The sequence below is a fragment of the Hyaloscypha bicolor genome, assembly GCF_002865645.1.
Source record: "Hyaloscypha bicolor E unplaced genomic scaffold K444scaffold_165, whole genome shotgun sequence".
Classification (NCBI taxonomy): domain Eukaryota; kingdom Fungi; phylum Ascomycota; class Leotiomycetes; order Helotiales; family Hyaloscyphaceae; genus Hyaloscypha; species Hyaloscypha bicolor.
The window spans coordinates 526,197-541,239 of NW_020194667.1; the positions used below are offsets into that span (position 1 = coordinate 526,197).

The 15,043-nt window shown below is 26.2% G+C and overlaps 1 protein-coding gene across 1 annotated transcript; it reads left to right on the plus strand.

Annotated features, from left to right (window-relative positions):
• Positions 1–12,709: 12,709 nt before the first annotated feature.
• Positions 12,710–14,709, plus strand: K444DRAFT_600032 (HET-domain-containing protein; the record flags this gene model as incomplete). The annotated part of the gene is made up of 2 exons (XM_024878603.1): positions 12,710–13,852; positions 13,913–14,709. Coding segments are annotated over 2 exons (1,910 nt in total), but the record flags the coding sequence as incomplete, so codon positions are not given.
• Positions 14,710–15,043: the final 334 nt, after the last annotated feature.

Genomic DNA, 15,043 nt, shown 5'->3' on the forward strand with positions numbered 1-15,043 from the left:
TAAATTCCCTAGATATAACTTGCTTGCTTTTATATATAGATTCTGGTTAGCTAGTTTCCTTTTCTCTTTCTTATCTAGTAAACTAGATATTTCCTATTAATCTCTGGATATTTTTAAGTCAAATATTTAAGTTATAGTCAAATTATTTTTCTTGAACTTAGGAAATAATTTAATTAAACTACTAATACTTACTAGTAAGAAAAAAGGAAACACTTTCTTATTTAGGTTTAAATAGCCTTTTATATTATCTTTTATTAAATTAGTAAGTATATTTATAATTTATAAGTTCTTTTATTAGTAAGTAGTAAAATCAAGAAATATAAATATATTCTAGATTAATATTATTATTATTATTCTTATTATAGTATCTATAGTAAATTTATTCTCTCGGTTCTAGATTTATATTATAGGCTATATTAACTTAAGTAATATTCTCTAATTATACTTAAGACTAATTTCCTTTAGAATATAGTTATCTAGACTTTTTACCTAATCTAGTTTAATTACTATAGCTACTATAGTATTCTTTATATTTTTTACTATAATTTCTAGTATATTTTTCCCAAAAACCTGAATTATATTTACTAGATTATTAATACTATTATACTAGCTATACTTACTATAATTAACTAGATTATATAAGCAGGCCACGAATATTTTCTCGAATTATAATAATAGCTATATTAAGTTATTTCTATAGATTGTCTTAAGTTATAGTAATAATAAATAGTTTTTCCAGACTTTTTACTAGTTAGTTAATATTATCTCTCTTAGGTTTACTACTTTTAATAAGCTTTATATAATTAGCTATAGGCTAAGTTCTTTTCTTACTTATACTTATAGTAGTTTTAGGAAATAAAATAAAAGAAACTAGTAAAAAATAATTATTTTCTGGTTTAGAAACTATATTATAAATTACTATATCTAAGTATTCTTATCTAAGTCTAGATATATCTAAATTATTAGTAATATTAAAACGGTATTTCTTCTCTTTATATTAATAGAATATTATTACTTTCTTATATACCTTACTATATTTATAAGTAGAAATATTTATAGGCTTGAAGTTTGTATTCTTAAAAATATAATCTCTTACTAGAATAAATAATTCTCTTATAAATTCTTAATACTAAGTAATTTTATTTATCTTTTTTCTTTTTAGTAATTTTTTTAATACTTTATTAAATATATTAATATAAGACTTAGAAAAGATTTCTCTATTTTAGGCTTATATAATAATCTAATTAAGAAAATCGCAGCTAATTTTAAGTATTTCCTAGTTATACTCTCGGAATTCCTTTAGTAAGGCCTTAAAGAACTTAGTTTCCTAGTAATTTCCTGGGTTATTAATATAGTACTCTAGTATAGCCTTAATCTAATTCTTATAAATAGAAAAGATATAATAAATAATTCTTTCTTTTTTAGTATTATTAGAAATATAATAGTTCTTATATATATTTATATATTATTTCAAGAATATAGAAATATTACTTCCCTAAAACCATAGTACTTTAGAAGCTCTTATAAGTAGTAGGTTTAAACCTAGTACTAGTATATACTTATTCTTAGTTATATTAATCTTAATAATTTCTTTTATAATTAATTATAGAGTTTTCGTATCTAAAACTTTTATTAATAAGATTCCTAAAAAACTAACTTCTTATTTAAATATATTTTTTAATTTAGAAACCGGAATTAGAAAAAAACTAGTTAATAATAATAAATATAATTAAGGTTCGAGTTTTAGTATTAGTAATAATAAAGTAATAGTTTTTCTAGTCTTATTTCTATTATTTATATTCTCTTTTCTATTTTATTAGCTTAATACTTATAGTATTTTCTTTTAATTTTATCTAACTAGATATATCTATTAATATTATTAAAGGTAATAATAAAAATAATAAATATAATTTTACTAATTTTTCTAACTTTTCTGAATTCTCTTTTATTTCTCTATTTAATATCTATTTCTTTTTCTAGAAGCTTTTCTAGTTTATTTATATGATTTCTGATTTCTGATTTCTTTTTAATTCTTATTTCTGATTTCTATTTATTATTTTATTTAAAATTAAGGATATTTCCTTTTTTAGATATTTTTTTCTAGACTTAGAAATAGGCTTTTCTACTAAAACTAATACTATTTCTATTTTAGTCTTTATTATAACTAAAAATAATATATAAATTAATAATATAACTTTATTTCCAAATACTAAAGTCTATTTCTAATTAAGGTCTAACTTATATTATCTTAGTATAATTTTTCTTATTTTATTTCCTCTATTTCTTTTCCTTTTATAATTAGTCTCTATTTCTACTATTCCTATATATTATACTAGTAATTATATCTTATAGCTAACTTATATTTAAGTTACTAGATATATTAGAAATTAATATAAAATACTAAAATTAATACTTATATATCCTTAATATTTTAGTTTTAGGCTTTAGGTATTATAATAGCTCTTTTTCCCTCTAACTTACTAAGCTAATAATTTGCCTTATAAATATCTTTTAGAACTTTATAAGAGTATTATCTTAATTATAAAGTTTCTATTCTTTCTATATTACTTATTATAAAATATATAAGAAAGAAACTATAATAAAACAAAAACTTATATAAAGTATACTAGAGTATAAAACGTAACTTAATAGTAAAATAATAAATTAAAAGTATAAATAGTAAAGTATAAATAGTATATAGTATATAAAAGCTTAATTAATTAAATACTTATAAGAAGTTATTCTCTAGAATTATAGAAAAACTAACTTTCTTATATAATTTCTATAAAGTTATATATAAAAGGCCGCAGCCTTTACTATATAACTTAAATCTTAAAACCGCTAAAATAACATGATTTTTAATAAGTATAGCCTGCTATACTATAATATATATTTCTTTATAGCTTTCTATATTCTAGTTTTCTTTTTCTTAGCTTTAAATCGTCTTTATAAAAGACTTTCTATTTTGCTTTTTAAGTCCTAAATACTATACTTATAATAATATTTAAAGCTTATTTCTTTTAATTCTATAAAGAATTTCAAATAAACTAATTTAGAACTATTAGTAATATAGATACTATTAAGATAATAGAACCTCAGAAATACGAGTAATAGATTCTAAAATAATAAAAGCAAAAAGCTTTAGAATTCTTAGAGGAATTAGGTATTTATATCTTTATAAATATATACTAGTAATATATTAGAAATCTTTTCCGAAAACCCGAAAATTAAAGAATCTTAAATAAAGACTATTCTTTAACTAAGTCCTAGAATAATAGGTATTTATAGGCCAGTAACCTAATTATTACTCTTAAGCCCTATTCTATAACTTTATAAGCCCTATATATATACTAGTAATAAGATTACTAGGAAAAATATAATAAAGAAAAAGTATAATAAATTAATTTCTTAGAATATTATATAACTAGAAACTATATTAACTTCCGCTAAGGCTTCTAATAAAGCTTCTACTAGTTTAGGTTATCTTATTAATAATTCTTCCCGAATCAAATATCCTATTAGTATTCTTAGAGAATTTATAAATAAGTTTATAGAAATAAAACCTTCTATTTTTATTATAAAGCTTCTAGAAACTAATAATTATATTATTACTAGAGAATTATATAAATAGGCTAAGGAACCCGATATCTTATTCTCAGATATTAATATTATTATAAAAAGCTATTAGAAGAATATTTAAAGAGCTATTTTATATAAGAATACTTATAGTTATAATAAAGCTATTCTCGAGAATATTAAGCTCTATAATACTAAGCTCGAGAATAATATTAAATACTATATAGCTATAATAAATTAGCTTATAATAGTTCTAATTACTTTTACTTTACCTATTTTAATTATTTTAAACTTCTCTTAAAAGAATTCTGAACTATTTCTTACTTATTCCCGTTTAGAATTCCCTATATCTTATACTTCTTTTAGAAATACTAGAATTACTAAGCTCCTAGATCTAATTCTTTTTGCTAGAAATTATACTATTTTTAATAACTAGCTAGTTTAGATTAAAAATAAGCTATAAGGAAATACTAATTTATATTTTTTAGAGAATCTCAAGATTATTTATATTTCTAGTAAACTTACTAGTAATACTCTTATTTTAACTAATTCTTATATAAATAAAAATAATTCAAATTAGTACTATTAGCTTTTAGAGTTCTATTTCTATCTAAAGAAATTTATATTCTAATTCTAATAAGATATAGAATACTTATTATAGCTTTAGTAAGCTTTAAATATATTCTAGTTAAGTATTTTAGAAGTTCTATATTTTTTTCTTATAATTATTTATAGAAAATAATATTAGTTTTTAAAATATTAAATATAAACTAAATAAGAACCTTTTACTAAAGCTTTAGGAATTAGTATATATATATTATAATAATTCTTTTATTAATACTACTTGCTTTACTTAGTACTATATTACTAATAATTAGTAAATTAAGGCCATATATAAGAAGACTAAGAAATATAAAAAAACAGGAGCTATTTTAGCCAAGTTTATTTCTGGTACTATATTCCTATATATTTCTAAGAAATATATTTCTAAGAAGAAATCTAAGAAGCCTATATTAACTACTTTTATTAAATATATACTTCCTTATTAATATAAGTAATATTCTATAAAAATTAAATATTTTTTAATTATTAAATACTTTAATTATAACGAGTTTAGCTATTATATTAAATATTATCCGGTTTTATATAATAAGAAAACCAAGATAGCTCTTTCTAGAATTAAGTTAGGCTTAGTTCTTATTTTATTAGAATATATTATTCTAGTAAAGTATTTAGAGAATTTAAACTTTAATTCTAGTATAGAACCAAGAAATAAGTACCTTTAAAAAAAGTCTCTATTTTAGGGGCTTATAATATAAATTTAGTAAAAATTAATTTAATTTATCTAATAAGAAGAAATACTTTTATAATACCTTATATTATTAGTATAAATAAATTAGGAATTAAGTCTTTTTTTCTTATTAATACTAGAGCTAATAATTATACTTTTATTAATATAAAGCTTACTTAGCTTATAGTATAATTCTTAGAAATAAAACTATAATTCTTTTTCTTATTCTATATTATATATAGTTTTAATAAAAAGCTAGCTAAGTTTATTAAGAAATATATAGAAGTTTTATTTCTAATTAATAAATAAAGTATTAATATATCTATAATTATTCTAAATCTTAGAAATTATAATATTATTCTTAGTAAAAAATAAATAATATATATTAATATTCTAGTTAATTATAGAAAATATAGGCTTATATAACTAAAGAATAAGCCTAAATCTATATAATTCGATTATATTATTAGTATTTTATAATAATAACTAAAGAAGTAACCTAATAAGAAATATTAAAAAGATATTAATTAATAAGATTCTATTATAAGCTATTTCTAGAAACTTTCTATTCTAAAGTAATCTTTCTTTTTTTAAACTAATTAAAGGAAATTATATAAGACTATAAAAAAGAAGCTTCTATAGCCTAATTAAGATATAATACCTAAATAAAAGCTAAAGAAGCAAAAAGAAGTCCTTAATAAAAAGCAAATATTAGATCTAACTATTCTTATTTCTATAGTATTTAATTATATAACTAAAAGAGAAAATAATATTATTAATTAAATCTCTATTTATAAAATTAATAAGAAGCTTAAAGCTCGGAAAAAAGAAGCTACCTCTGGCTTAGAGAATTAATAACCGGGAAAAATATAGCTTTAGTAGCTATAAAAAATATTATTTCCGGAATTCAAGAAATATATTTCTATTTTCTCTAAAAAGAAATCTAATATTCTTTCTTCTTATAGACTATATAATTATAAGATTCAGATTAAAAACCTAAAGAAACCCGAGAATATTAGATATTAATCTCTTTAGTAATAATCTATTTAAAAGCTTCTAGAAATCAAGTATTTCTTGGAAAATAATCTAACTAAGGGCTTTATTAAAGCCAGTTAGGCTTCTTTTACTTTATTAGTTCTTTTTATAAAGAAAATAAATAAAGGTTTATATTTCTATATTAATTTCTATTATCTAAATAATATTATTTAAAAGAATTAATATCTTCTTTTACTTATTAATAAAACTTTAAATTAATTATCTAAGGCTAAGATTTATACTAAATTAGATATTTACTAAGCTTTCTATTATATAGCTATAGATCCGAATTCTCAGGAGCTAATAATATTCCGTATTTACTATAAAATATATAAATATAATATTTTTTAGAAAGGCTTTATAAATAGCCCGGCTATATATTAATATTATATAAATAATATATATAAAAAGTACTAGACTATTTATATCTTACTAGCCTTTAAGTAAATATTAAGAAATCGGAATTTAAAGTTATATATATAAAATACTTGGGCTTTATTATTTCTATATCTAGTATTAAAATAAATTCTAATAAAGTTAAAGTAATATATAACTAGTAATTCCCAAAAATAATTAAGAGTATATAGTTCTTCTTTAGCTTCTATTACTTTTATAAATGCTTTATTAAAAAATATAAACAAATTACTAGATTTCTTATCTTATTTATAAAAAAGGAGATTTTTTTTAAATAATTCGAGTAATATTAAAAGGCTTTTATTTGCCTAAAAAAAGCTATAATTTCTATTCTAGTTCTATAATACTATAATCTAAATCTGCCTATAATAATAGAAATAGATATATTTAATAAAAAAAATTACTAGCTTACTTTTTTAATAAGATCTAGAAATAGGCCTTTAATATCCTATAGCTTATTTTTCTAAAACTATATTCCCGATAAAGCTTAATTATAATATATATAATAAGAAAATACTTATTATAATATAAGTACTAAAGAAATAGAGAGCTAAGTTAAAGAGCCTTTAGAATATTTCCTTTAAGATATATTCTAATTATTATATCTTAGAATACTTTATAATTACTAAGAAGCTTTCTTCTTAATAAGCTAGATAGACTAAGCTCTTATTTCGCTATTATTTTAAGCTTATATATTATTCTAGAAAATTAAATAAGTAAGTAAATACTTTATTATAAAAATAAGATAAAGTAGATATTTAGGGCCAGATTAAGGAAAAGCTATAAACCCAAGTACTTTTCCCTAAAAATAAGATTAATCCGGAGATTATTTATAACTTATAGCTTATAGTAATACTTTATAAAATCGGCTTACTTAATCCGGAATTCGACTCTAAAAACCAAATATATACTAAAGACTTTCCGGAAGAAAATACTTCTATTAGAAGTATAATTTCTCTAAAAGAAAATATTTTCTTAAAAGCTTTACTAGTAAACTCTATTATAGTAGCCCTTATAGAAGTATTATTAGAAGCTCCTACTAAATATAGTAGTTTATAACTTGTAAATAAGATCTTATAAAATAATTATATATTACCGGATCTAAAGAAGCTATATATAATAGCCCAAGCTAAAAGTAATATTTAAATATTATAAAAAACTCTATATTATAAAGAATAAAATAATTCCCGGACTATTTTTATAAATTATTCTAATTCATAAAATATATAATAAACCTCTTTCTAGATATCCTGGATATATAAAGTTCCGTTAGCTATTAAAGAAATAATATTACTAGCTATTTATAAATAAGGATATTAATTAATACTATAGTAATTACTATACTTATAGGAAATTATATATATCTAGAAATAAGAAGCCTGGTTTACTTTATTTCTTTCTAGTTCCTAATTACTTCTAGTAATATATTACTATAGACTTTAAAAGCTATTTAGAAATCAAATCGGGCTATAATATAGTTATTATATTCGTGAATTACTTATCTAAGTATCTAATTATAATTCTAGTACGAGATATAATTATAATTAAATAGCTAGTATTTCTATTTTTACTTTATATAATATATTAAATAAATATTTCAGAAATAATTATATTAGATTAGAGACTCTAATATATATCTGATTTTTAGAGCGAATTTTATATAAGAATTAATATAAAGCTCAAGCTTTCTATAACTAATTATTCCTAAATAAATAAATAAACGGAAATTATTAATTAATACTTTAATTAGAGATTATACCCGTATATTAACTATTACTAAAATAACTAGAATAAATAAATTACTATAATTAATTATTAATAAGCCTTTATTTAGTATAAAACTATTAGCTAGTTCCTATTTATAACTAAAAAAAAGCTATAAGCCTTATATCTTTCTAGACTAGAACTTTTCTATTAAAGCTAACTTACTTAAAGAGAAGCTAAATAGAAATAAAGCTAAAGTATTAGTAAATTAATTATATAAATTATAGTAACTTGCCTAAGGCTATATAGAATAAGTATAGAAATAATATATAATATAAACTAATAAGTATTACTATTTAATTAATTTTAAAGTCGGGAATAAAGTATAAATTATTATAAAGTACTAGAAATCCAATTATTTGAGCCAGAAGCTAGAGAACTAAATAAAGGGCCTATTTGAGATTCTAGAATAGTATAGCTATTTATTTCTCTTAAAACTACTAGAAATTATAAAGATATATCTAGTTTTCTATATAGAGAAGCTATAAAAAAAACTCTTAGAATTCTTTACTAGATTAAATAAATCCGGAACTGCTTTTATTAATACTAGAAAATAATAAATAAAAATATAATATTAAATAGATTATTATAGTTAAGCTAGTAAGAAATAGGCTAAAGTATAGAATTTAGTAGGTTAGTTAGAATAAAAATCTAGTATAGTATTTAGTTTTAGTACTAAGTAATAGCTCTCTAGTTTTATAGAGTTTCTATAATAATAATATTAATATACTAGGATTTCTATAAAACCTATAATACTAGCTAGATTATATAAAAAATAATACTTGTCCAGAATTATATAAAAATAATAATAAACTTTTCTAGGTTATATAGTAAAGGTACTAGTCTTTTATATATAATATCTATATTCAAAATACTAGTTTTATTTTAAAAAGAAGTATAATACGAAATTAAATAAATTAATAACTTTTATAAAGCTCGAGAATAAGCTTATTATAAAGAAAGAAATAATATTATGATTTTTAGATATCTAGTATCTGAAATATCTTACTAGATATTAGATATCTTCTAGATATATATAATATAGCTATTTTACTAGAAAAGTATATTTAAAATATACTAGAGATATTTAGAAAGCTAAGCCCCTTCGGGACTAGTATATTATAGGGTATATATACTTTCTTATAGCCTTTTATATTCTAGTTTTCTCTTTCTTAGCTTTGAATTATTTTTATAAGAAACCTTCTATCTTACTTTCTAAGCCTTAAATATTATATCTATAATAGTTTTAGAATTATTAGTATTAAGTTCGAATTTTATATTTTATTAAATAAACCTTAAAATAGAAATTATTTATAATATTATAACTATTTTTTAAACTAATAATTAAGGCCAGAATTAGATCTAGTTTATTATAAATATATTATATAATTAGATCTTTATTCTTTTTTTTAGCTATTATATATAAGCTTTATTTTTTAGTAATATATTTATATATATCTAAAACTAATTTATTTATAAATAAGTATTTTATAGTATTTGCTTTTAAAAAAGCTTATAAAATATTAGTATTAAATTATTAGATTAATTAATTTTTTATTCTTTAAAATTCTTAATTATAAATATAATTATATCTTTATTTAATTCAGAAAACTAATTAAGGGCTTTCTTTCTTATATAAAATAGAAGAATTATAAGAATGAATAATTTATTATAGGTTATAGCTAAGAATATAAAGTACCTATAATATATAATAGTAGTTATATCTAAAAGAAAGCTATTAAAGGTTCTAATATTATTAATTTATAAGTACCGGATTTCTCTAAAGATTTCTTAATAGAAGTTACTATAATTATTTTAATAATTAGTAAATTTATAATAATATTAATAATCTCGATTATTTTAGTAAAAGCTTTAATAAAATCCTTAATAAAATCTGTTTTTAGAGAAATTAAAGCTATTATCCGGATTACTATTTGGGTTTCTTTAATAAATATTTTAGTAAGTTAATTTATAAGTATTCTTATTTATATAATAATAATTATTACTTTTTTTTATAATAAATATAGTTTTAATTACTACTATTTCTATTATTCTGGTTATTTTATATTTCTTTATTCTTTCTGAAAAGAGATTTATAGTTTATAGTATTATAATATTTATAATTCTAGTTAAATTTATTAGATAGAGAATTATCCGAATTATCTTAGTTATTTTCCGGAATTAGTTCAGACTTGAAATAATTCATAAAATATATAAAAAGACTAATATTATTAATATATAAGGTTTAAGTATTAATAGTATTCTTAATATAATCCTCGAATTCTGTTCTGGTTTTTTTATTTATAGTCTTAATAATAGTAGTAGCTTTCCTAATATTTTTATTTAAAAAATAGCTTTTAAAATATAAAAAGACTCTAGTATTTATTTTATTTATAAGAATAATAATAAATATAGTATTTCTTTTTTAAGATTACTTAAAATAAAAGTTATTTGAAGTACTAAAGCTACCTTTTAGTTTATTATTATTATTTGGGCTAGCTAATCTAGCTATTTTATTAAAGAGATTCTTTATTTCTTCCGGGCTTAATTATAGAAGCTTTAATAATAAAGTATAGTTAAATAAGTTAGGGATTTTATAAAAGATATTAGAAGTTATAGATAGTAATTAAAGAAGTAATAGTTATTTCTAGGTAAATACTATATTTTTAATATATTTCTTAATAGGAAAGGCTTCTTTATAAATTCGTTAAAGGTCTAATAAAAAAGATATAATCCGGTAATAGGAAACTTAATATTATTTTAGTTATATTAGTAAGAGATATTCTAGGGAGGAAACTATTAATATAAGAGCGGATTAGAGATCCTATAGCTCTTATAATTATAGATATTCTTAAGGAAAACCCGATAATATAGGAAGGAATTATAATATATTTAATATATATATAATTTATATAGTAATTAGTTATACCGGGCTAGTTATACGAAGCTAGTCTAAGAGATAGTCGGGAACTAGTAGTAGCCATTAATAGTATTTACTAATAATAGGAAATAAGGAAATTAAGGATTCAGGAGATTTGGACTTGGATTTTTTAATAAATTAACCGTTTAATTCTCTTGGTTATTAGGGTTTGCCTCGGCCCCGGCTATAATATATAGAGGGGTATTGGCTTAGTACTAAGGTCGGATAAAGCTATAAACTAATAATTTACTCGGGATCCTGTTTAGCTTTTATAAGAAGGCAAGTTCTGGATCTGCAAGGTGATTCTGGATAGAATTAGTTATGGATTTCGATAATTTGAAATTTAGTAACGTATGGTTCGTAACCGGACTTGGTCGGGTATGGTATTTAACTAATCGATAGACCCAATTGACTTACGTACTCGAGGGCTCTTTCTTGGTACTTAATAAGAAGCCAAGGTCTGGATTTCCTCGGTCCGCAAGATGGCCGGGAGATGGTCGTAATGGTTCCTTTAATGGATTAATTACTCTGTAAGGTATGGTTAGTTGTGGCGGAAGCAAATTTATCCGTATTCGGGGAATTTTTGTATGGTACGGAAGCGCGTGATCCCTTCTTGATCCACAAAGGATTACTTAACGTAATTAACCTTGCATTGCTACCATATAGTAGAACGAGAAGAGATCAAAATGTATGCATTTTGATAGACGAACCGCTACTGCCTCTTAAGGAGGCTAGCGTGGATGCCGCTGACTAAGGTACAGAGGGTCTGGTCCTTCCCATGACAAGGTATCTTGCACGACCTTATAGTATTTACCATTTCTTGACACCTATTATAATACCAGACCATCGGCCTGTAAGACCATAAACTAGTGGCTATTTCTTCTCCTGCCATAGCCGAAGGACAGCCGTGATACAGCTTCAAGTCTGCTACGCCCGAATGACGTGCGTTGTGTGAGTCACACTTACACTTTGATTTAGTGCAAGGAGGTATACTACAAAAACAACATCACGACAACTACCTTTCTTGACATCCACAAAAGATGACGAACTCACAGGATCAATACATATACCGATTGTGCCAAACGTGCCGGAACTTCCTAGAATGGGACAGGTTGCGGCTGGGGAGACTCGAGGAGAATACTTTCTTCATTCACTATCCTACAGCCAGCTATCTCAAAGATTCGGCTAGCAAGAGATGCCATCTATGTCTTTTAATTTACGACAATCTCTTGAAAAGTCGTTGGCCACAAGGGGAAATCGAACTTCCCCAGAGGCATATCCGCCTTACTATCAAATACCCTGTTATCGATGATAGAAGGTTATATCTGAACGCGTCAATTGCGCCCGCGAATATTTCCACGGCGGGGCTGCATGAGCTTTCTCAAGTCGATAGTCGCAAAGTTACGAGAATAATCACTAGCCACTTTGATAAAGGGGTTCAACTGCTATCTGGACCACTGGCCTCAGAGCAAAAGAAGAGAGGAACCCAAGAATTAGTTACGGTCGAGGATTTGTCTTCAGATAGGCGAAAATACTTCAAAGGGGGTGTGGAAATCGTGGCAGCCGAATTTTACGCAGCAGCACTGCCGTTCCACAGCTGTGATCTTCACTTGCAAACTGTGTCTCCTGGTTCGGTTTCACCTTCGTCTAAGATGCAAGAATTTTGTATGCTGACCAATTTCTAGCCATAGATGCCATTCTCACAAAGAGCATGTCAAATGATGACAAGAGCACGTCTTCGGCTTCCGCCTTATGTATGGCAGATTTCTGGCGTCAAATTTGTCGTCAAAAGCACGAGCACTGCATTTCTGCTAACAAAAACCACAACAAGCCACCTATTCTTCCTAAACGCGTCCTTGACGTCGCTAATCCTTCTTTGTCCGGGCCGCTCCTCTTCTGTCCGCCTCCAGGCTTCCGAGCACGATATGTAACGCTAAGCCACTGTTGGGGAGAGAAGAGGCTTATTCGAACTCTCCGCTCTAATATCTCTAAGTGGATCACTGGAATTCCTTTGGCCGAAATCCCGAAGACATTCCTAGATGCCTGTGATATCACGTCCAAGTTGGGTTATCAGTACTTGTGGATTGACTCTCTTTGCATTATTCAAGACTCTACAGAAGACTGGAGGGACGAATCCACGAAAATGGCAGACATATACAGCAATGCAGACTTGTGTATATCAGCTCTAGATAGCCATGACTCCAGCGAGGGAATCTACAGGTCTCGTGACGGCCTGCTGCACCGCCCATGTAGGCTTTGGGATGAAGCACCACCAGGCTTGTGTATTCTACAATTCTCTGGCTTGCCAATTTATGCTTTTGCAGATCCGTCCCCTCCTTCTTCTTCGACGGGGCCTCTTGCACACCGGGCTTGGGTTCTGCAGGAGGAGTTGATGTCAGGCCGCCGACTCATCTATGGTAAAAACATCTTGTATTGGTCTTGTTTGACAATGCAGGTCTCAACAAGTGAGCCAGATGATTTTTCGGCTGTTGGGGACACGAGGTTCAATAACTACCTTGGATGGCGACAGTACTTCCAGGAAGCCATTGCAAAATTGCGAGGTACTGACGTTATTTCCCGCAGTGACATGGAGAACCTGTATCAATGTTGGTTGCTTGTTATCGAGAACTACAGTCAAAGAGGATTATCTAGGGGGTCAGACAAACTCACTGCCCTAGCCGGCGTAGCATCAGAATTTGGAAGGATTACACAAGATTCATTCCTTTCGGGGCTATGGAGTCGATTTCTCTGGAGACAGCTTCTATGGAGTGTCGCCTCTAAAGGGGCACCACCTTTTAACAGAGAAGTTCCTCCAAAGAGCATCGAACCTCGGCTTGTGCCTGATTTTCTCGGTGAGCCCAATTCGCGGGTCTACTTTCTCTTTTAATACTAATGTTTGGTCATTGGTAAAGGTCCAACATGGAGTTGGTCAAAGATTGATGGCCACATCAGATACTTCCATCAGTATCCGCTCGATAAAATGGGTGATCACGAAGTCCTGGTGGAGATATTGTGCTCCCGCTGCAGTCCGAGCTCACCCAAGGAGATTTCTAATAATTACTCAGGGGTACTTTCACTGAGAGGGTTTTTAGCCAAAGCTATCGCCAAGCCTTTTAGTCCCGGCTCTAAGAGGATTGTGATGCACGATGGCCTCTTAGAAAGCCCACAACCAACAAAAGAAAAGATTGGCCAAATCAAGTCAAGAGTGGATACGCTGGCGAAAGAAATACCAATATACCCTGGAGATGCAAGACCGTTAGGGGAAACGGCGAGTGTGGACAGCTCTGATCTCTCTCAATTGCCCTGGAGCATTGATAGCTCGCAATACGGTTCAGGATTCGATAACGAGATACATAGTCCAGGGTTCAGTCTGATTCCTAAACGCGAATTTCCGGTCATACAGAATCTACGCGATCCCATCTATCCAGGTCATCCAGTTATTAATTTTGATGGAGAACAAGTTGGACTCTGGGCTCCAGATTTGCCGAGTGCTCAGGAAACAGTCGAGATTATCTGCCTTGCAATCTCTTCGAATCGTCAATTCGTATTCTGTATAGGAATGGAGCTGGTTAATAGATACCAGAATAGGTATCGGCGCGTTGGTCTCATTTTCTGGGAAAAGTCGGCATGGGCAACGGCGGCAGCGGAAACTAATAAGTCATTGATTGAGCTGGAGTGATTTTTCTTTGTGTTTAGCTGCAATGTCAAGAAGGAAATAAGAATACATGAGGCATTGTGTTGTACATCGGAGTATTACCTTGAACTGCCCTATGCTGAAAATGACAATGCTGCTGCGGGGGCTGGCTCAAAGATGAACTCGTAAGGCGTGCGGTGAGCGGTCACCTGGCGTAGCGAGACCGTCCTGGCATCCATGAATGAGCGGCGGTTGCTCGAAGGGCCGTTTCTGGCTGGATGCCCACCATTAGTGCTTATCAGATAAGTGTCATCAATCCCTTGAGATCGTGCGCTACTAACATTCTTCCCTTCCTTCAATAAAACATCGTTCGCGGATACGAAGGTCAAAGGCACTCTTGTTCCTGGAC